Genomic DNA, 24,921 nt, shown 5'->3' on the forward strand with positions numbered 1-24,921 from the left:
ATCGAATACCAAATGGTAAATGGTGTTATACTTGCATAGCGCTTTTTCCACCTTTCAAGGCGCTCAAAGCGCTTTACACTACATCGCCATCTACCTACTGGTGACGCAGCACCAGGGGCAATGTGGGGTGTAGTCGCTGCGCCCTCACTGCAAAGCGGGAGCATAATTCAGGCTTAAAGACCAAATGTGAAGTAAGTTTGGCCAACCATGTTTTTGAATAATATCAATGGCTAAAAAATTATAAGCATATTTTCGTTTTTTTTTTTTTTTTTTCTTCACGCAACCCTTTCAGATTCTTTGTGTAATCAATAGCAACGCCCTTGACAAAGAAAATGCTTTTCTTCGACAATCTTCGGAAATTACGTCACACAGAGAACTGCGAGGGAAGTCCACCATAGAACAGTATTGTGTGGCGATGTATTGTTCTCAATCCAAAGAAAAGTTGTATGAGTGGCCAAAGGATAGCAGGGCACGTAAATGGACATCTTTCTTTCGCATGAAGCGAATGAATTTCATGCCATCGTCGAGTAATGTTCTCTGCTACAAACACTTCGGAAATGCCTGCTTCCTCAACTGGTCTGCTTACGATCAAGGATTTGCAAAAAATTGTGATTTTTGGATAGATGACTGATGACTTTGTCAAAGCAGAGCTGCCAACTGTTGTGGAATGAACAGTAGAAGGTAGCGACGTTAGCCGAAAGCTAACTCGTGGCAATCCCCGATCATCGTTGTATTGAGTTCATTTTGCCTACACTTATGAATTCGTCAAAACTTTTCTTTTATCCCAGGCAATAGAAGGTGGTTTATTTAAATGACATGCTTCAAATCATAAAACTAATAACAGCCTTTATCTTACCAATCTTGTAATCTCAATGGGTCTTGTCTCCATTCCATGTCAGGTAGTCTGGGCACATTGTTTGCATCTTGATTAGCGTCTGGCTAATACATGTACGGTCCAACATAAAATTCCAACCTCCTCCTCTTCCTCCAACTCTTGAGAAACTTGGATCTCCTCCCTTGCGCTCGATCTATCGCTTATATCGCTATTTGAATCATTGTTTGAAGGGCTGTGTACGGCAGCCGTATGGAGCGCTGCCATCACTGTTCTCGGTGTGACGTATCACTTCCGGGTTCGTCCCCTTTCAGGCTCGAACTTCAGAAACGCGATTATTTTGTCAAATATACAACATATAAATTATTTTTTCATGCTTTATTTTTTTTTTAAATGTTTAATTACTTTAACTGTGACCCTATTTGGCATTTTATGAAATTACTTCACATTTGGTCTTTAAGGCTGCATTGACGGTGCTCGACGCCCAATCCATTTAGACTGGGAACCTTCAAGCATTCACAGTCATTCTGTCCGATTTTCAGGGCAAATGAAAGTGCAATTCTGCATAGTTTGAAAATTGTACTCGGTAATTTGTTTTTTGTATTCACATTTAATGCTCGTTAAAAAACGTGATCTTGACAAGCCTTTATTTTACATCTGCTAAAATTTACTCTGCAATGCATAAAAATGTTCTGACTACTAGATTATTCAAACTAATTAATTGATAGATTACTCGAATAATAGTTAGCTTCAGCACTATATGCAAGGGTGAAAGTGGGCGGGAACAGTCATGAATGCAGTTCCGGTGTAAGATTCAGGGTCGGAACGCAGTTCCAGTATAAGATTCAGGGCCGGAACGCAGTTCCGGTATAAGATTCAGGGCCGGAACGCTGTTCCTGTATACGGTGCTTTGATTCCGAAAATATGACGGCAACTGTTAAAACGCTATGTAAAAAAAAAATTTTAAAAAAAAATTATATACAAAGCTGCCACACATGCATTTAATCTCCAAGAAGAAAACAATGTACCAACATCAGATTTACATACACAAGTGTTAACAACAAGCATAACAAAGTGCTTGTGTAGCGTAATCCGTTTCCACCGATATTTATTATTTATTTTATTCCGATATTTATCATTTATTTTATTCCACGGACGGCATGGAGGTTTCCCCAGCTGCTGCAGTTATCTGAGTCTGACGATGTTGAATCACGTCAATGTGCGAATGCACGTAGCAAAGAAAAACACCTGGACTCATTTATCCGTTCAATTGGCTGACATACTGACATGTGATCACCAGATAGTTAGCTCTGATTGCTTCAAATGTGCATGTTTTCCGAAACAGCAAAAAAAAAGGGGCAATCAAATCTTTAAGAGCAAAGAAAGAGTTAAGGTGGCTTATTTATCATATTTAGCTTTATTTGCACTGATGGGGAGGTTCAGACCATCTTAGCTGTTAATGTGCACTTTGGATTTATATTTGTTCATTTAAGTTTGGCTACTTATTCATTTCCTTATTCATTCATTCATTCATTTTCCAAGCCGCTTTTTCCTTCATTTCCTTATGATTTAAGAAAGATAATGTTTGCGCGATGTTCAAAATATATTCCATTTCAATCTGCATAATACGCATTTGTACTTATTTTTCTGACTGTATGTTGCTTATATCTTTATTATTAAAAAGCACAACAAAAAATACATGATTATATTATCTTCAATTTTAATATACCGTACATCCTATGTTCTTAAGTAGTTAAAATTGAGATTTGGTATTTAATATGTGAAGAAATGAGGGAAAATAAAAATTAGGAGATGGCGGTTGGGGTTATAGCTGTTTTTGTTAATTTATTTTGCAAAACTTTTGAATGAAAATCAGTTTTTGTATGTGTTATACAAATAACTGACCAAACTGTTTTCTTTGTATTTCAGTAGTTTAAAAAAAAAAAAAAAAAAAAAAAAAATTTAATTTCTGGCTCAGTGGCGACCTGCACGTCGGGGAGTTCCGGTGTTCTGTCAAAATTTGCTCCCTTATAAAATTTTGCTCCCAAAGCTTTTGTGGCGCTGAAAATGCCCTCTTTTACATTCAGTTGGACTCTCAATGTTATCCAAAGGTGCTAACTAAACTAGATACATCATAAACATACATCTCCAACACGAAATGGCGTAAATTAATACTTAACGACACGGCGACGTCGTTAACAGTGAGAGCGTGGGGTGCAGTTGCTGTGTGCAGCTAACATGGTAGGATGTGTCTGAGAACTTTTGTACATGTCTTTACATGATCAAACTTAAGTAAATATTCCTTTCTTTAAAGAAAGTTTGTAGTGTTTACTTTGGAATAGCTGCATTCGCGGCCATTTTTAACATGACGCGCATGCGCAAAACCGCAAGGTAGCAATTTTTGATGGGTTGGAAAATTTGTCAGAACACCGGCAAGAAATTCTAACCACTTTCACCCCTGACGATATGTTAATTGCCAGTTGGATACAGTTTGCAACGTAACCCGTTGTAATTATACCCCCCCAAAAAACATTTTTTTCTGCCTGATTTCGATTTCCTTTCAACAAGCGCTTGTTTTGATTGATGGCAGCAAAACATTATAATTCACTGCTATCACTCCTAGTGATAAATTACTGGACGTCTTCCACCGTCAGTGGCAGGTAAAAAGTTAATCAAATGAAAGTGCGACGTGTTACAAGGCAGATTGGACACATATTGATTTTGTGTCATGACACACAACGGCAGCGATACATACAAGACTCCCCAATCTGTTTCGGGGCACTCACACGTTCTGACGTCCTCCTTTGTACCCAACCACTTTATCGATTACATTTTGGGACCTTACTGACTCCTTTCACAGCTGAAACTTCAGACGTCCAGCTCTGGTTTCTGTCGTCTCGTCCGCCGGTCAGCTCCGTGTCGCGACCTTGCCTCGGACATCTGTTCGCCAGCCCGCCGGCGCCAGCAACTCAGCCCGCTAATTAATTGGCTATTGTCTGTTCCGCAGAGCTGGCAAGAGTACTCATGCGGTCGTACTAAAATGCTGCGACGTAACAAAATAATTGTTGTCTCTCGCGCCGCCGTTTGGAAGATTGCAGCCAGATAGAAGCGTGGTTTAATTACGGCATACAGTATATCTAACACTCTCGTTTAATCAGAAGGGGGTGTACTAAAGCTGTCATCACACATTGCTTACTGCCGCACGCCGCCCACCTAAAACCCTGCAATGACTTCCTCTGGTGTTGAAACTGCCTTTAACTCATTCATTCCTAGTCATTTTCACCGGTGCAACCCCCTTCGCTCCCGGTGTTCTGTCAAAATTTGCTCCCTTTTAAAATTTTGCTCCCAAAGCTTTTGTGGCGCTTAAAAAGCCCTGTTTTACATTCAGTTGGACTCTCAATGTTATCCACAGGTGCTAACTAAACTAGGTACCTTATAAACATACAGTGGGGCAAATAAATATTTAGTCAACAAACAATTGTGCAAGTTTTTCTACTTGAGAATATTATACCCCTTTCCCACTGGCCAAAAAACCCGTGTCAACCCGCTAACAATCGGCTTTTGGTGGCAGTGGGAAAGGTGCAGCGACCCGCCTCAACCCGTGTCAATCAACCCGCCAAGCGACCCGCGTTAACATCACCTCGGCTCTGATCGCCATGCAGTGTGAAAGCAAAACCCCGGGTCAACAGTCAACACCCTAATCTACGTGGTGACGTGGGCTAGTACGTGATGCGTCATAACAAAAAACAAAAACCATGTGCTCTAGCCCGGATCCACATACGGCGAACAGTCGGTGTAGCAGCGTTAGCAATAGCCATAACAGATGAAACAAAGGCTCTTCTCCTCCTTCTGTGACGTACACGACTCCTTTCAGTTTCAAACCAAAATTTACGTCGCCTACGTTACCTCAGCACAAGCACAGTGTTGATCCTTTGCTGCATTTCGACCATTTAATGCAGTAAAAAGCATGAAAACAGAACACAAACGGAAAGGAGGCTTCCATGTTGCTTTGCATTGTTAACTTAGTCGCACTTGTCGAAGCGCATCTTGGCGTGGTGACGTCAGGCACCTTACGCACGGCTGAGGAGGGGTGGGGGTTAGACGGGTGGAAAAAAAAAAAGACACGGCTTTTTTCGTCAATGGGAAAGGTGCCAAATGCCAATTGCTAGTGGGATGCATCGGCTTGGAAAAACGCGCATTGACCCACTAGTTTCAGTGGGAAAGGGGTATTAGAGAGGCCTGTAATTGTCAACATGGGTAAACCTCAACCATGAGACACAGAATTGGGGAAAAAACAGAAAATCACATTGTTTGATTTTTAAAGAATTTATTTCCAAATTAGAGTGAAAAATAAGTATTTGGTCACCTACAAACAAGCAAGAATTCTGGCTGTCAAAGAGGTCTAACTTCTTCTAACGAGGTCTAACGAGGCTCCACTTGTTACCTGTATTAATGGCACCTGTTTTAACTCATTATCAGTATAAAAGACACCTTTCCACAACCCCAGTCAGTAACACTCCAAACTCCACTATGGTCAAGACCAAAGAGCTGCCGAAGGACACCAGAGACAAAATTGTAGACCTGCACCAGGCTGGGAAGACTGAATCTGCAATATGTAAAACGCTTGGTGTAAAGAAATCAACTGTGGGAGCAATTATTAGAAAATGGAAGACATACAAGACCACTGATAATCTCCCTTGATCTGGGGCTCACCCCGTGGCGTCAAAATGATAACAAGAATGGTGAGCAAAAGTCCCAGAACCACACCGGTGGACCGAGTGAATGACCTACAGAGAGCTGGGACCACAGTAACAAAGGCTACTATCAGTAACACAATGCGCTGCCAGGGACTCAAATCCTGCACTGCCAGACGTGTCCCCCTGCTGAAGCTAGTACACGTGCAGGCTTGTCTGCGGTTCACTAAAGAGCATTTGGATGATCCAGAAGAGGACTGGGAGAATACGTTATGGTCAGATGAAACCAAAATAGAACTCTTTGGTAGAAAACACAAGTTCTCTTGTTTAGAGGGGAAAGAATACTGAAATGCATCAGAAGAACACCATATCCACTGTGAAGCATGGGGGTGGAAACATCATTCTTTGGGGCTGTTTTTCTGCAAAGGCACCAGGACGACTGATCGTGTAAAGGAAAGAATGACTGTAGCCATGAATCGAGAGATTTTGAGTGAAAATCTCCATCCATTAGCAAGGGCATTGAAGATAAGAGGTGGCTGGGTCTTTCAGCATGACAATGATCCCAAACACACAGCCAGGGCAACAAAGGAGTTGCTTCCTAAGAAGCATTTCAAGTTCCTTGAGAGGTCTAGCCAGTCTCCAGATCTCAACCCCATAGAAAATCTGTGGAGGGAGTTGAAAGTCCGTGTTGCCCTACGATAGCCCCAAAACATCACTGCTCTAGGGGAGATCTTCATGGAGGAATGGGCCAAAATACCAGCAACAGTGTGTGAAAAGCTTGTGAAGAGTTACAGAAAACGTTTGGCCTCTGTTATTGCCAGCAAAGGGTACATAACAAAGTATTGAGATGAACTTTTGGTATTGACCAAATACTTATTTTCCACCATGATTTGCAAATAAATTCTTTAAAAAATCAATCAATGTGATTTTCTGTTTTTTTTTTTTTTTTTTTTTCCACATTTTGTCTCTCATAGTTGAGGTCTATCCATGTTGAGAATTACAGCCCTCGCTAATATAAGTGGGAGAACTTGCACAATTAATGGTTGGTCAAGGGAGATTATCAGTGGTCTTGTATGTCTTCCATTTTCTAATAATTGCTCACACAGTTGATTTCTTTACACCAAGCGTTTTACCTATTGCAGATTCAGTCTTCCCAGCCTGGTGCAGGTCTACAATTTGGTCTCTGGTGTCCTTCGACAGCTCTTTGGTCTTGGCCATAGTGGAGTTTGGAGTGTGACTGACTGAGGTTGTGGACAGGTGTCTTTTATACCGATAATGAGTTAAAACAGGTGCCATTAATACCGGTAACGAGTGGAGCCTCGTTAGACCTCGTTAGAAGAAGTTAGACCTCTTTAACAGCTAGAAAAACCAGAAAAGATAAATTATTTAAAAATCAAACAATGTTATTTTCTGTTTTTTTTCCCACATTCTATCTCTCATGGTTGAAGTTTACCCATGTTGACAATTACAGGCCTCTCTAATCTTTTCAAGCAGGAGAACTTGCACAAATGGTGGTTGACTAAATACTTATTTGCCCCACTGTATGAGAATGGGTGACAACCAAGATGTTCACTTATATAACTTAATCTATTGATCTCATAACCAGAAAACAAATAAATTAACAATGGGAGAAAAATTAGAAATCTGGAAGAAATTTGAACAAGGATTCACTAAGATGTTAGCTTGCTAGGTTTTGAATTCGATAAAAAAATGGCTTTAATATGAAATTCCGAAGGGTTCGGTGAATGCACCTTTGAAACTTGCGAGGTCCGGTACCTTTAGCAAGACCACTAATTTAGACTTATACATCAATTGGTTTAGCAATGAGCTATCGTTTCAGACGCTCTTGTGTTTAATTGCTGTTTTGATTATAAGTGGTTCCTGGACTGAGGATAACAGGTGCAAGAAGCACTTTGCATGTCAACAAAAGCTACTTCCCGATGCCTTCAAGACAGCGTGGTAGCAGCTGGAGCGGCTAGCCTGGGCTTTTAGCCGAGTGGTCACTGGGATCCCTCCTGCGCTGGCGGTGCAGGTTTGAGTCCTGACACGGTCGAGGTTCACGGAATGCCTCGCGGGTGCAGAGCAGACAGTTTACGTTGAGACATTGGAGTTCTGCGATTATCAAGAAGAATTTTAACCCTCTGAGCGAGAGAAAAAAGTTGAAATGGTGCCACAAGTGGAGTTTTAGAGTAAACAGTAATCTTTCCTATCCTGCTATTATCATCCTATTCTGTACCACCCACATACCCACTTGCTTTCCTGTCACTCATGATAATGATAATGAGTGTTATTATTATCCACGATACCTTTCAAAGGTTAGAAAATCACTTGTATATCGTATCTATTAAAGAGTGTACTCAACTGTAACTCTTTTTAAAAGCTCTTTTAAAAGTTCTTTTTAAAAGATTTGATCAAACTAAATAAAACATGCAAGCAGACACAACGCGGCTTTGGAGATTAAGGATTGTAAGTAAAATATACCCCCCCCCCCCCCCCCCCCCCCCCCCCAAAAAAAAAAAAAGCATCTACTGATCAACAACACTTTTTTTTCCAGCTGAGTTTGGACTATTTTTACGTCCTGAACCGATATAACACCATTGGTTTGGCTCAATCAAAGTTTTCGAACTATGTACACGTTTTTGTCACATTGTAGCTCAACATATCTGTAAAAAAAATTAAATGCAATAGGTGAGAAAATATTTTTGTTTTGAAATCAACCTATCATAAAACAATGACCTGAACAAAAAAAAACTGGATTTAATTTTCAGATTCTGTGATGCAAAATTGTCCTAAATTAGTCGAATTATAGACACCTTAATAATAGATACAGTGGGGCAAATAAGTATTTAGTCAACCACTAATTGTGCAAGTTCTCCCACTCGAAAATATTAGCGAGGCCTGTAATTGTCAACGTGGGTAAACCTCAACCATGAGAGACAGAATGTGGAAAAAAAAAAACAGAAAATCACAGTTTGATTTATAAAGAATTTATTTGCTAATCATGGTGGGAAAAAAGTATTTGGTCAATACCAAAAAGTTCATCTCAATACTTTGTTATGTACCCTTTGTTGGCAAGACAGAGGCCAAACATTTTCTGTAACTCTTCACAACCTTTTCACACACCAGCCAAATCTCATTTTCAATGCCCTTGCTGATGGAAGGAGAGTTTCACTCAAAATCTCTCGAAACATGGCCCTATTCATTCTTTCCTTTACACAGGTCAGTCGTCCTGGTCCCTTTGCAGAAAAACAGCCCCAAAGTATGATGTTTCCACCCCCATGCTTCACAATGGGTATGGTGTTCTTCGGATGCAGTTCAGTATTCTTTCTCCTCCCAACACAAAAACCTGTGTTTCTACCAAAAAATTATATTTTGGTTTTATCTGACCATAACACATTCTCCCAGTCCTCTTCTGGATCATCCAAATGCTCTCTAGCGAACCGCAGAGGGGCCTGGACGTGTACTTTCTTCAGCAAGGGGACATGTCTAGAAGTGCAGGATTTGAGTCCCTGGCGGCGCATTGTGTTACTGATAGTAGCCTTTGTTACTGTGGTCCCAGCTCTCTGTGGGTCATTCACTAGGTCCCTCTGTGTGGTTCTGGGATTTCTGCTCACCGTTCTTGTTATCATTTTGACGCCACGGGGTGAGATCTTGCATGGAGCCCCAGATCGAGGGAGATTATCAGTGGTCTTGTATGTCTTCCCAGCCTAGTGCAGGTCTACAATTTTTCCCCGGTTGTCCTTCAACAGCTCTTTGGTCTTGGCCATAGTGGAGTTTGGAGTGTGACTGACTGACTGAGTTTGTGGACAGGTGTCTTTTATACCGCTAATGAGTTAAAACTAGGGTTGTTCCGATCATGTTTTTTGCTCCCGATCCGATCGTTTTAGTTTGAGTATCTGCCGATCCCGATATTTCCCGATCCGATTGCTTTTTTTTTTTTTTTTTTTTGCTCCCGATTCAATTCCAATCATTCCCGATAATTTTTCCCGATCATATATATTTTGGCAACGCGTTAAGAAAAAAATGAATAAAACTCGGACGAATACATACATTCAACATACAGTACATAAGTACTGTATTTGTTTATTATGACAATAAATCCTCAAGATAGCATTTACATTATTAACATTCTTTCTGTGAGAGGGATCCACTGATAGAAAGACTTGTAATTCCTAAAGGACAAATGTGACTTTGTATATTGTGACTAAATATTCCCATCTAGTGGATTTTTATGAGCTTTCAGTAAATGATAATTCAGCGTTTTAACTTCTGCCCAAATGCATGATGGGAAGTGCAACCATGACTGTGCGTAATGGTACCAATTGATATATCTTCTCAGCGTTGGGAAATAAAGTAGGGTGTTAAGAAATAGATCAACTACTACCTTTCTTCCCCACATTGCTTCCCACGACATTTCTGATCGTTGAGAGAAGGATTGTAAGGCTTTAGCCAAATAAAAAAAGGCTTCAAAGGCTGCCAAAATTCTCTCTACTCAGCCTTTTAGTTCAATGCATACGTAATACGGTGCCATTATAGAGCGCATGCGTTAATTGCGTTAAATATTTTAATGTTATTACCGCCGTTGACGCGATAGATTTGACAGCCCCACTTTAAGCCAAAACTAAAGACTCTGGACGAGTGTAAGACATTTTGTCTGTAACATTAAATACAATTAGAAAACGATTTAATATGTACACACATACATACATACATATTAAAAAAGGCATGTCCGATATTTTTTTTTTGCCGATTCCAATACTTTGAAAATGACGTGATCGGAACCGATCATGCCGATCGATCGGGACATCTCTAGTTAAAACAGGTGCCATTAATACAGGTAACGAGTGGAGCCTCGTTAGACCTCGTTAGAAGTAGTTAGACCTCTTTAACAGCCAGAAATCTTGCTTATTTGTAGGTGACCAAATGCTTATTTTCCACTCTAATTTGGAAATAAATTCTTTAAAAGTCAAACAATGTGATTTTCTGTTTTTTTTTTCCACATTCTGTCCCTCATGGTTGAGGTTTACCCATGTTGACAATTACAGGCCTCTCTAATCTTTTCAAGTAGGAGAACTTGCACAATTGGTGGTTGACTAAATACTTATTTGCCCCACTGTAAATGTTCAAAATGGTCCTCATAGGGATTTCAAATGACTTTAAATTATGTGCATATCCCTAATAAAATTAAGTAGAGTTAGTTTTAGCCTTACAGCTTCTAGCCTATACACATGTAGCATTTCCGCGGCATTTCCAGCCTAGTTTGGCCTCCGAGGGCCCCCACAGGCCCCGTGTCGACCTCGGTGATTGAAAGTGGAAAGGGCCGGCAAAAGGTCAGCCTGCCAACTCTGCTCATTTCTTTCTTACTTGGCAGCACAACAAAACAAAGAGAAAAAGGCATAACACTCCCATGTTGTGCCCGTTCTTTATCATCTGCGAGGAAAGCGTTCCACGCATTGAAACCAGTCATGTCGACACGCGGGAATGACAACATACATTTTTTTCCAGGCCTCCAACAAACTCATTAATGTTTGACAAGCCATTAGGAGCTCCTTAACGAGGATAATACACACTGCAGTGTTTTTTTTTGTCCCCTGATGAATGAGCACGAGACATTAAGTCTGGATGTGGCGCGCTGCGTCGTAAACGGCGCTCATGTTTTTATTGTTTGTTTAGTTTTTCACGGGTCAGCTGGACGGTTTTCACTCGCCCTCAATATCACCCAAGGCTGCTGCAAAAGTTGTAAAAAAAAAAAAAAGGAAAAAAGTTTACAGGCAATGTGAAAGCTCCCGGCTATTGATCTTCGTTGGGCAGGGCGCTGCGTTATTGCAGAGTTTCACTTAAATACTGCTGTCGGTGCTAAAGGTTCTCGCATTTTTATTTTTTTTTTCTTTTGCTGAGCGGCCGTTTTAGCTCATTATGTTGTGCCCCGGCTCAGATGAATATTAGATTACGTCCTCTTTCATTAGCCATGAAGAACTTCTGAATATGTTGATGCTTAGCTATAAATTCAGTGCAAAGTTGAATGTTGTACATATATATATTTTTTCAACTAACCCTTTGTTTCACAAATAAATCTTGCAGATCAAGTACGCAACAGCTACTTCATCGGCCTGGATGGCTCCTTGCGGCTGGCCTTGGCGAACGGCATGGAGGTGTCTCTACACACAGAACCCCATCTGTTAGCCGGTACGGTTCACCCCACAGTTAGCAAGCGCAACATCACGCTAGCCTTGGACAACGGCCTCAACCTGGTGGAGTGGAGACAACGGAAGGAGCAGGCTCGGGGTCAGGTCACCGTCTACGGACGCAGGCTACGGGTAAGACTCTGAAAGTTTGGAAATGAAATATACAAATCAAAACAGGATTTCTTCTATCATTGTGCAACATAATCAGTTCCCAGCACACATAGTCTCCGGGTTAAGAATTGAGTTGCGTTCCTATGCTGGCGACTTAACCCGAATTTCCGCGTAAGTCGGCATTCACCTTTTAAGTACCCCTAAACTCAAAATAATTATCCGAAAACATGTGTTTTACATCATTCTACTATCATTCATCTAGGGCAGACATGTCCAAAGTCCGGCCCAGGGGCCAAATGCGGCCCGTGGTCAAATTTCATCCGGCCCCCAGCCTCTGTCATAAAATCAATAACATCTGGCCCACACACAGACTTAATAAATTGCTCAGCAGTACTGCAACCAGCATATGAAGTAGCTTACACACGAAATGCTGCTCCTCATTTACCCACTAAAAGGCAGCAGCACTTTAACCCTTTATTGCCAAATGTATCACATTTGATACACCTCAAATTTCATGATTTTCAGACTAATTTAGAATTTTGACATTTCTTTTTGGGAAACAAAAAATGATGGATGCAAGTCAACACATGCATCTGCAGGTTCCATAAGAAAAAACATGATTTAGCATGGGTTATAGATATTAGAGCGCTTATTACACATATTAATTTTGACTTTTCTTTTCACAAATTTGAAAAAAAGGGTTCAATAGGACCTTATTTTTCAAATTTTGGGATTCTGATAATTGCTTCATTTTGCAGGTATTTAAGGGCAAAGCAACATTACTCCGTGTGACCCTCTACTTCCAATTTTCTAAAATGGCGACAATCAACAAAAAAAAGTTGACTGTGACGGCCGACGCTTCAAGGATAGGTGGAAATTGGACTATTTCTTCACTAAAATAGGCAACAACTATGTCTTGCCTCATTTGCAAAGAGACAGTCGCTGTTTATAAAGATTTCAATGTGAGGCGATATTACCAAACAAGACACGCTGACATGTACGACAAGATTACAGAGAAGATACGCATCGAGAAATTGAAGCAACCTGAAGCTAGTTTAATTTCACAGCAGTAGTATTTTGCAAGAGCTCGAGAGTCGAAAGAGAATGCCGCAAAGGGTAGTTGCGAGATTGTTGAAATTATTCACTAAAAAAATAATAAAGAAAATGTGACACACTGAATGGCTTGCTAAATTTTGCTTAAGTATATCGTTCTACATAAAGGATGTCAGCCAAGGTCGGCCCCCCACATTTTTACCACGCCAAATCTAGCCCCTTTTGCAAAAATTTTGGACACCCCTGATCTAGGGTGACCAATCGTCCTCTTTTGCCCGGACAAGTCCTCTTATTAGGTGCCCTCCGGAGCGTCCGGGCGGGTTTCATAAATTCATGAAAATGTCCAGTTTTTATGATTTTGTCACGGGACCAATTTGAAGACAATCCCTCCAGCCGTTAGGGAGCAGGGCCTGTCTGCATTGACGTGGCTTCTACTATTAGGGGCGGGAGATGGAGTAGATCTTCTTTTTTGTTGGCAGTTTACCCTTTGTTTCATTGGGAATTACCACCATGTACAGACAGTTTGGCGAGAGATCAGACTACAGTAAGGAGTTCAATAAGGAGTTCTAAAAGACTTGGCTGCATACACCTTTCTATAAGTTTATCTTCTGTTAATGTCGATCACGTGTCTTCTGTTGTATATAGGGTTATATGTGTACACAGAGATGCAGTATATTGTATGAGTCTTGTAATTAGTCTGCGTTAGTTTATTTGGTTGAATGCTAGTATTATAATCTAAACAGCTGTGTTTCTTGATACTTTTTTTTTTTATTTTTTTTTTTTACGATAAATACTTATATAATGGCAACTGTTGACTTCTGTTGGAGATTTGTACTGGTTTAATCTGTAAAATCCCGTTTGGTGTCGCATCTTTGCGATGCCGATTATTGTAAACTTTTATAGCAAAGTCTGATTTTGCCTCGGTTCCCATACTCGCTAATAGGGTAGCAATCAGAAAACATGCTGAATAAGTGTATAGTATGATAATGTTACATGATGCATGAACAACGGTATATTAAAGGGATCCTCTATTTTTAAAACAAGTAATTCTTAAAAGATAAATGTTAGTATGAGTTATAACTGTTAGGTTTTGTGTTGGTTTTCTCCTAGTGACTTGTCCCTGTTATTGCCCATTGATTTCACCTGTTGTGCCTCCTAGTGTATCCTCCAACTTGCATACTCCTGTGCTCAACTGTTCCTTGTTGTGTCGTTACCCCTTGTCTGTGTGTGTGTATATAAGCTCCCAGTTTCTTTTCACTCCTTGTTGCGTCATTGTCTATGTCAATGTCAATTTCAAGTCTTGTCCAAGCCCTCGTGTACCAGTCCCTCCGATTAAGTAAGTTTTGGTTTGAACATTGCCTTTTTGATCACCAGTCCTTTTGGTTGTACTTTGTGCTTTTGGTTAGTTGTTATTAAAACGTTTTTTGAGTTCACCGCCACCTGCCTTGCCGCTTTTTGTTTCCTTGCAATTGGGTCCACACCACCTGCCTTCCCGCATTTCCCTGACAATAACGATTTGATATTAAAACCGTTCTTAATGTTTTTGTTTTAATAAAGTTTGTAAAATTATTTTAAGTGATAGGTCGCCATTCTTGTGACGTCGCAGTGCGTGACTGCCGAAATTCCAGCGTGTCACTCGTTAGCTTTCCCAACATTTCGTCAGTTCTACCCTTCCTATTTGAACCAGATCTGAAAAGTGAAGAGCAGGACAGCACTGTCGGTTGTTCACAAGACGAGCTTCAGGGAAAAATGCGAGCAGCAAATACCTGATAAGACAAAAGTTGGGCAAAACTGGTGATGCGAGAGTGTATGCTGTTTGGAACTCCGGATGGAAGCGAGAGTGTATGCTGTCCGGTTTTATTAGCAGATTTTCAAGGTAAGCATATTGCGTTTTCAAACTTATCCCAATATAATTATGTAGATTGTTAGCATCCAGAGCTGTCGTTTGCTTTACATACAGTACAGGTCAAAGAGCACACCTTGTGTAATCTATGTCTTGTGCATTGTAGCGGTGGGAGCTAGGATACGTGTATAAAAGTACCAAAAAGGGGAGAAGCTTCCACTATGCGCATTTATACACAAAAAATATTTCCACCTTGACCACTCTTCACTCGGGAGCTCAGCAGTAAGCAAACACGCGTTCCCTGATTAACTCCAACATTGTTGTGAGGTCCACGTCAGAGTCACTGTCGTCACTGTAGCGTGCCATAGTGCTTTAATTATTTAGTATGATTTGGGGAAAACTCCACGAAGAATAGTCATTCATTTTCCATGCCGCATTATCCTCACGAGGGTCGCGGAGGTGCCGGAGCCCATCCCAGCTAACTACGGGCAGTAGGCAGGGGACACCCTGAACTGGATGCCAGCCAATCGCAGGGCACCCACGAAGAATAGTCATAGAATAAAGAATAAAGAATAGTCATCCGTGTTTTTTACTCACTCGAAGATCCAGGAATTAGACCGATCCCATGGCAATGTCGCAGCCGTCGATTCTACAAAATAGACTGATCCGAAAAGCCGCTGTGGGACCGATGAATCAAAAATCAAAAATGGATAGATCCGAAACCAATATTGCAGACGTGGTGTGACCGTCGGATCCAGAAAATAGACGGATCCCTTACTTGACTGAGGATCCAGGAAAAATGTTTGGGCGCCAGTTGTAACGCGTGGTGGGTAGGGTACGTGCATACAGGGACCAAAAAGGGGGAGAAGCTTCCACTTATGCACATTTATTCACTAAAAATAGTAATTCCACCTTGACGACTCACTTCACTCCCCTTGTTTCCATTTGACTGGAAATTGCATCCAAAAGCAGCACATCGTGGCATTTTACTTTGCGTGTTTAGGCAGCAATAAGCAATTGTTTAACACGCTACAAATTTGGAAAGATACCAATTACGTCATCACTGCGAGCCCGCAAACCATGGCGCCAACTAACGGTCAAAATATGGGCTAAATATTATAAAATATTGCCATTGATTTAACATTTTATGTGTTTCTAATAACATGTTTTAGTACAAGAGAACAATTGTGGTTTATTAGAACCTACATGTATTTAAGTTAGAGGATCACTTTAACATAACATAGCTATTAAGAGTTATTCAGGTAACTACGGTATAGCAATAAAAAGATAAATAAATAAAAAATTACCAAAAAAATTAGGGCTGTCAAAATTATCACGTTAACGGGCGGTAATTTTTTTTTTTTTTTTAATTAATCACGTTAAAATATTTGACGCAATTAACGCACATGCCCCACTCAAACAGATTAAAATGATAGCAGCGTAATGTCCGCTTGTTACTTGTTTTTTGGTGTTTGGCGCCCTCTGCTGGCGCTTGGGTTCAAATGATTTTATGGGTATGGAGAGTGAGCATGGTGTAATTATTGACATCAACAATGGCGAGCTACTAGTTTATTTTTTGATTGAATAATTTTACAAATTTTAATAAAACCAAAACATTAAGAGGGGTTTTAATATAAAATTTCTATAACTTGTACTGACATTTATCTTTTAAGAACTACAAGTCGTTCTATCCATGGATCGCTTTAAGAGAATGTTAATAATGTTAATGCCATCTTGTTGATTTATTGTTATAATAAACAAATATAGTACCTATGTACCGTATGTTGTGTCTTATCTTTCCATTCCAACAATAATTTACAGAAATATGGCATATTTTATAGATGGTTTGAATTGTGATTGATTAATTAATTAATGTACGATTAATTAATTTTTAAGCTGTAATTAACTCGATTAAAAATTGTAATCATTTGACAGCCCTAAAAAAAATTAAAATACAGAATAGCATAAAGAACATGCTAACAAGTTTATCAAACCATCAGTGTCACTCCAAAACACCAAAATAACATGTGAAATGATATAATAATTTGTTTATAATTTCACACATAAGTCGCTCTGGAGTATAAGTCGCACCCCCAGCCAAACTATGAAAAAAAACTGTGACATATAGTCTGAAAATTACGGTAAATCAGTTTCAGCTTCAATTAAAAAAAAATCTAATTTGTGTTTATAACTAACTGCTGATACAGCAATAACAATCCACACAAATGATTAGCATGTATCAGTTAGCGACCGCACATCATTAAAAAAAATCACTTAAACTCGGCCCAAGTATTCGACCACAATTAAAAACGCACAAGAAACAGTAAAAAAGGTGTTAAATATAGATGTTGCCTCTACGGATGCTTCACAAGCAACAAATGTGTGTGCAGGCTTGCAGGCTTTCCCTTTTTCACTCGGCTGCGCGACTTCTTCCTTGGAACGAATGCGCTCTTCCTCATGTGTGCGCGTGCCTATACGCTTTTTTTCATGTGCGCAAATAGGTTCTTCTGGACGTGTACATACTGTACGTGTGCTCTTATTAGCGTGCCATTAGTACGACCTGCTCTCCTGCTTCCTGTGCCAAAATAAAAGCATGCATCACAAAACAAAAGTCAACATTAAAAAAGAAAAGGAAAACAATGAGACTTTGTCATCGTAAATTCGAAATCACGTAAGTTGGGTACGTCGTCACCCGGGGACTAACTGTACTTCATTTTTCTAATATTACACTCCATTTTCCTATGTAATGGGTAATAAGCTATCAAAGGTTTGATTCACTTAGCTTACAGATCAATAGTAACATTTGTATAACATTTTTTGTTTGGGGTATTTACAAAAATAGAAGCTAGCTGTTTAGTTAGTTTCTAGCTGTTGCAGCTAAGAGGACAAACTTATGTTAGTAAGGTTTGTTTGTTTTAGCCCTTTCATATGTATCTTTTTCCTAAATGTTTTGATTACATTCTTACAAGACAGGGATATCCAAATTGTGGGCCTGACGAAGTTAGCCTATGTGTAGTTGCTATTTGTAATTGTACCACTAGTATTTATTAAGGATGTACAGTGGGGCAAATAAGTATTTATATAGTATAAACTATATATAGTCTAATATATAGTCAACCACTATTTGTGCAAGTTCTCCCGCTTGAAAATATTAGAGAGGCCTGTAATTGTCAACATGGGTAAACCTCAACCATGAGAGACAGAATGTGGAAAAAAAACAGAAAATCACATTGTTTGATTTTTAAAAAATTCATTTGCAAATCATGGTGGAAAATAAGTATTTGGGCAATAGCAAAAGTTTATCTCAATACTTTCTTATGTACCCTTTGTTGGCAATGACGGAGGCCAAACGTTTTCTGTAACTCTTCACAAGCTTTTCACACACTGTTGCTGGTATTTTGGCCCATTCCTCCAAGAAGATCTCCTCTAGAGCAGTGATGTTTTGGGGTTGTCGTTGGGCAACACGGACTTTCAAATCCCTCCACAGATTTTCTATGGGGTTGAGATCTGGAGACTGGCTAGGCCACTCCAGGACCTTGAAATGCTTCTTCCGAAGCCACTCCTTCGTTGCCCTGGCTGTGTGTTTGGGATCATTGTCATGCTGAAAGACCCAGCCACGTCTTATCTTCAATGCCCTTGCTGATGGAAGGAGATTTTCAGTCAAAATCTCTCGATACATGGCCCCATTCATTCTTTCCTTTACACAGATCAGTCGTCCTGGTCCCTTTGCTGAAAAACAGCCCCAAATCATGATGTTTCCACCCCCATGCTTCACAGTGGGTATGGTGTTCTTCGGATGCAATTCAGTATTCTTTCCCCTCCAAACACGAGAACCTGTGTTTCTACCAAAAAGTTCTATTTTGGTTTCATCTGACCACAACACATTCTCCCAGTCCTCCTCTGGATCATCTAAATGTTCTCTAGCGAACCGCAGACGGGCCTGGACGTGTACTTTCTTCAGCAGGGGGACACGTCTGGCAGTGCAGGATTTGAGTCCCTGGCGGCGCATTGTGTTACTGATAGTAGCCTTTGTTACTGTGGTCCCAGCTCTCTGTAGATCATTCACTAGGTCCCCCCGTGTAGTCCTGGGATTTTTGCTCACCGTTCTTGTTATCATTTTGACGCCACGGCGTGAGATCTTGCATAGAGCCCCAGATCGAGGGAGATTATCAGTGGTCTTGTATGTCTTCCATTTTCTAATAATTGCTCCCACAGTTGATTTCTTTACACCAAGCGTTTTACCTATTGCAGATTCAGTCTTCCCAGCCTGGTGCAGGTCTACAATTTGGTCTCTGGTGTCCTTCGACAGCTCTTTGGTCTTGGCCATAGTGGAGTTTGGAGTGTGACTGACTGAGGTTGTGGAAAGGTGGCTTTTATACCGATGATGAGTTAAAACAGGTGCCATTAATACAGGTAACGAGTGGAGCCTCGTTAGACCCCGTTTGAAGAAGTTAGACCTCTTTGACAGCCAGAAATCTTGCTTGTTTGTAGGTGACCAAATACTTATTTTCCACTCTAATTTGGAAATGAATTCTTTAAAAATCAAACAATGTGATTTTCTTTTTTTTTTCCACATTCTGTCTCTCATGGTTGAGGTTTACCCATGTTGACAATTACAGGCCTCTCAAATTTTTTCAAGTAGGAGAACTTGCACAATTGGTGGTTGACTACATACTTATTTGCCCCTCTGGTTTTTGAATTAATGGAATTATAATGTATTCTTGCGGGAAAATCCTGCTCGACATAACGACCATTTCGACTTACAAACCAGGTCCTGAAACGAATGAAATTCGTATGTAGAGGTACCACTGTATATAAATTATAATATTCATACAAAATGACTTGGGTTCAATGTGATGTATTAAAAATGTATATCCAGAACATATCAATAATCAAACCATAAATAATGTGCTGCTTGCAAGCAAGTTTTTTTCTCCTTCTTAAATCCAGGTCGTCTTGCACATTCTCCAGCAGGCGACAGCGCTAATGGGGAGGTGCCACTTTGTCTGTCATCGGCTGTTCATTTAATGGCCCTGTTGTCCCTCTGGAAGTGCAAGCATCTAATGTATGTTACAGACAATGGCCCTCAGGGGTGAGCTCGGGAAACGGGAGCAGCCTAATAGCGATGGAGCAGGCGGGGGTGAGCAGAGCCGGAATCATCGAGCGACCTTGAGTGGCGTGTCAAGTGATATTACGTGGGTGGCTGGCTAGCATGCCGGGGTGAGCGCGAGGGGAGGGCTGGGACTTCACAGATCTTTGAAGTCAAAGATGACACGAGAAGAGATAAAGTATTTTGGATTTCGGGTGTCGCTCGGTGTTTGTTGTGATGCTCAACTTGACCCCGGTCGCGTCAGTCTTCCCCCTGTGGGCCGACCGTTACGCTGATGATTTGTAGAGCGGAGGCGCCGCACCGATGTTTGCTCTCACAGGGTGACCAGTTAGCCCAATGCACTGTGACGGCAATGGGGAAAAAATCGAGCCCGTGTGGCACTCATAGCCTCCGTCGGAACTTAGCGTTATTACCTTTGCGCTAGCAATATTTTTTTTTTACAGCATTTGTTTTGCAATCTCATTAGCACTTAGCTCCAAAGCCCAATCAAATATTCAAAGCGTCATTAGCAAATCATGACTTTGCAGTATTCCATGCGCTCTCCCTAACTGGCTTTGGCTATATGACTCGAGGCAGACTGCACAGCCATGAATAGAAATGCTCTATATCAGGTATGTCAAACTCATCTTGAGTTTGACTTTTGGGGCAGGGGGGGCACAATTTGTTGATGACCCCAAAACGCAGTGTCAGCAATAAAATTAACTTACAAGAATATCTAAAATAATAAGTTGACAATGAGCGTTTTTTTTTTTTATTTCCCATCATTCTTGAGGGGAATTCTAAATCAGGCTGCTTAGGCAATACTTTTCGCCAAGATCGTCATCCATTGAATATGGTACGCCCGTCGGTGTCGTGCCAATGTAGTTACCCCAGTCAAAAATTGTACCCCCTGGGTGGAGCCATATGGAGGTAGATTTGTGTGTGTTCAGTATTCAATCCCCCCCAAAAAATTGCTTCAACTAAAAAAAAAAAATAAAAAATAAAAAGTTGCTTCAATCAAAATATATATTTTCAACCCAAAAAAAAGTCACTTCAATCAAAAAAAATGAGTTTGAATGCAAAAATAAATTCGAAACTCAAAAAAATAACCCCTAACCCTCAGCAAATTTTAGATTGAAGTAATGTTGATTTGTGTTGGGGCCACATTTTGGCAAGGATATTTTTCTCCTTATTATTCAATCAAAAATTATTTTGCTTCAAAAAATAGATTTTCAAAAGCAAAAATTACTTCAATCCAAAAAAATTAAAAAAAATTTAAAAAAGAACATTTTCAATCATAGAAAAAAGTTTTTGAACGCCAAAAAATATTTCAGATTGAAAAATTTGCATTTGAATACTTAATTTTTCATTGTGTTTGTGTCTTTCATTGTGTCTTTTTGTGTTTGGGCCATTAGGACATTTGTGTCTTAATCATTCAATCCCCAAAAAAGGTGGCTCAATCAAAAAAAAAAAAAAAAAATATATATATATATATATATATATATATATATATATATATATATATATTTTTTTTTTCAATCAAAGAAATTATACCGCAGTATTATTTCAAAATAGGTTGATTATGGAAGATTTTCTTGTAGAGTATTCATATCTGGGCGATAGTTTTGCTGTGAAATTTCCCCTTTAGAGTTGGATCGTGTAACGTATGTTTGTACATGTATTAAAATTATGGGGGTTTTTTTGGCCTGCAGGCGGTTTTTTAGCTTCATGTCTTGTTTCATGGCCTATTTCCTCTTTGATTCTGTCCAGTTTGAAAAAGATCTTCCGAGTGAGTTTCCCTCATCCCCTAGGACTGTTAAATCTTCGCTTGTAAGAGTTTTTTTTCAGCCCGTTGAGCCTTTGACAGAGCACATCGTGACACGAGGACATTTCTGCACTTGTTTTTCGACGGTTCATTTCCTATTAGCGCAAATATTTTTGGACAGACGCCATTAACCTGCAGAACCGTGAGCTTTTCTCCAAGCACCTTGGGATTAGACATGTTTCCTGTACAAGCACAATCAATATGTGACTTTTACTTTTGTAAGGTTGGAATCGTTGCAGGAGAACGACTGGCCTTGGGTCGCCTTGGGTATTGTGTTGTTGTCGCCGTTATGCTCCGGGAAAATTGAAGAATGGGCTTTCAAACTGTAAATAGGTCCAGTCCTTGGTTCCACATTATCACAACCAATGTTGCAAACCGCTCTGTATCAAACCGTATCACCACCAAGTTGGCGTTGTCCTTGGAGACGCGACAATATGTGCTTGTCTGTCTTTGTTTATTCGATTGGGAACCTTTATTTTTGGATTAAACCTTTGAATTTTACAGACGAAAATATTTTTAGTAACTGTCAACTAAAATTAGACAAACTGTGTATCAGATTTTGTCCGCTAAAACTGGACGAAGACGAACACATTTTGAAATGACTAAAAGTATCGTCGTCCAAAAGACGAAGGCATGAATTAAAAGCGCTGTCAGAAACAAAACTGCAGTCTGCTACAACAACACCAACACCGTCGCACCTGTGCACGTCATCACCATAGGCGGAGTTTGACTTTTGGGGCAGGGGGGCACAACATGTTGATGACCCCAAAATGCAGTGTCAGCAATAAAATTAACTTACAAGAATATTTATAATAATAAGGTGACAATGAGCGTTTTTTGTCTCCCATCATTCTTGAGGGGAATTCTAAATCAGGTTGCTTAGACAATGCTTTTGCGCCAAGATCGTCATCCATTGAATTTGGTACGCCCGCCGGTGTCGTGCCAATGTAGTTATCCCAGTCAAAAATTTTATGCCCTGGGGGAGCCATATGGAGGTAGATTTGTGTCTTTATTATTCAATCCCAAAAAAAGTTGCTTCAATAAAAAAAAGTTGCTTCAATTAAAATGTAAATTCTCAACCAAAAAAAAGTCGCTTCAATTTAAAAAAAATGTGTTTGAATACTCAAAAACGCAAAAAAAAAAAAAAAGCTATTTTTCTTTGGTTTTTTTTTTTTTTTTTTTTTTTTTTTGGCTAGGACATTTTTCTCTTTATTATTCAATCAAAAAGTAGGTTGCTTCCAAAAATATTGATTTTCAAAAAGCAAAGTCACTTCTATCAAAAAAAAAAAAAAAAAAAGTAAATTTCAATCATAGAAAGTTTTTGAACCTGAAAAATATTTCAGATTGAAAAATATGTATTTGAACACTTAATTTTTCATTGAAAATTTTTTCTTTGATTGAAGCAATCCTTTTTGTGTTTGGGCCATATTAATTATGATTAGAACATTTGTGTCTAAATCATTCAATCCCCAAAAAAGTTGCTGCAATCAAAAAAATATTTTCAATCAAAGAAAAAAAATCATTTTCAAAAATATTATATATATATATATATATATATATATATATATATATATATATATATATATATATATATATATATATATGTGTGTATACAGTGCCTTGCAAAAGTATTCGGCCCCCTTGAACCTTGCAACCTTTCGCCACATTTCAGGCTTCAAACATAAAGATATAACATTTTAATTTTTTGTCAAGAATCAACAACAAGTGGGACACAATCGTGAAGTGGAACAAAATTTATTGGATAATTTAAACTTTTTTAACAAATAAAAAAGTGAAAAGTGGGGCGTGCAATATTATTCGGCCCCCTTGCGTTAATACTTTGTAGCGCCACCTTTTGCTCCAATTACAGCTGCAAGTCCCTTGGGGTATGTTTCTATCAGTTTTGCACATCGAGAGACTGAAATTCTTGCCCATTCTTCCTTGCAAAACAGCTCGAGCTCAGTGAGGTTGGATGGAGAGTGTTTGTGAACAGCAGTCTTCAGCTCTTTCCACAGATTCTCCATTGGATTCAGGTCTGGACTTTGACTTGGCCATTCTAACACCTGGATACGTTTATTTTTTAACCATTCCATTGTAGATTTGGCTTTATGCTTTGGATCATTGTCCTGTTGGAAGATAAATCTCCGTCCCAGTCTCAGGTCTTGTGCAGATACCAACAGGTTTTCTTCCAGAATGTTCCTGTATTTGGCTGCATCCATCTTCCCGTCAATTTTAACCATCTTCCCTGTCCCCGCTGAAGAAAATCAGGCCCAAACCATGATGCTGCCACCACCATGTTTGACAGTGGGGATGGTGTGTTCAGGGTGATGAGCTGTGTTGCTTTTACGCCAAACATATCGTTTTGCATTGTGGCCAAAAAGTTCAATTTTGGTTTCATCTGACCAGAGCACCTTCTTCCACATGTTTGGTGTGTCTCCCAGGTGGCTTGTGGCAAACTTTAAACGAGACTTTTTATGGATATCTTTGAGAAATGGCTTTCTTCTTGCCACTTTTCCATAAAGGCCAGATTTGTGCAGTGTACGACTGATTGTTGTCCTATGGACAGACTCTCCCACCTCAGCTGTAGATCTCTGCAGTTCATCCAGAGTGATCATGGGCCTCTTGGCTGCATCTCTGATCAGTTTTCTCCTTGTTTGAGAAGAAAGTTTGGAAGGACGGCCGGGTCTTTGTACATTTGCAATGGTCTGATGCTCCTTCCATTTCAATATGATGGCTTGCACAGTGCTCCTTGAGATGTTTAAAGCTTGGGAAATATTTTTGTATCCAAATCCGGCTTTAAACTTCTCCGCAACAGTATCTCGGACCTGCCTGGTGTGTTCCTTGGTTTTCATAATGCTCTCTGCACTTTAAACAGAACCCTGAGACTATCACAGAGCAGGTGCATTTATACGGAGACTTGATTACACACACGTGGATTCTATTTATCATCATCGGTCATTTAGGACAACATTGGATCATTCAGAGATCCTCACTGAACTTCTGGAGTGAGTTTGCTGCACTGAAAGTAAAGGGGCCGAATAATATTGCACGCCCCACTTTTCAGTTTTTTATTTGTTAAAAAAGTATAAATTACCCAATAAATGTTGTTCCACTTCACAATTGTGTCCCACTTGTTGTTGATTCTTGACAAAAAAAATTAAATTTCATATCTTTATGTTTGAAGCCTGAAATGTGACGAAAGGTTGCAAGATTCAAGGGGGCCGAATACTTTTGCAAGGCACTGTATATATATATATATATATATATATATATATATATATATATATAT

At 39.7% G+C, this 24,921-nt stretch overlaps 1 protein-coding gene across 13 annotated transcripts in view; it reads left to right on the top strand.

Moving 5' to 3' along the window:
- Positions 1-24,921, top strand: part of tenm4 (teneurin transmembrane protein 4) — a 630,468-nt gene that overhangs the window by 530,087 nt on the left and 75,460 nt on the right. For all 13 annotated transcript variants that reach the window (XM_057839253.1, XM_057839252.1, XM_057839254.1 and 10 more), the window contains one exon: positions 11,608-11,843. In XM_057839253.1, coding sequence (XP_057695236.1) covers positions 11,608-11,843 — 236 coding nt within the window. The remainder of the gene's footprint in view (positions 1-11,607; positions 11,844-24,921) is intronic.

Source organism: Corythoichthys intestinalis, chromosome 6 (assembly GCF_030265065.1).
Source record: "Corythoichthys intestinalis isolate RoL2023-P3 chromosome 6, ASM3026506v1, whole genome shotgun sequence".
Lineage (NCBI taxonomy): Eukaryota > Metazoa > Chordata > Actinopteri > Syngnathiformes > Syngnathidae > Corythoichthys > Corythoichthys intestinalis.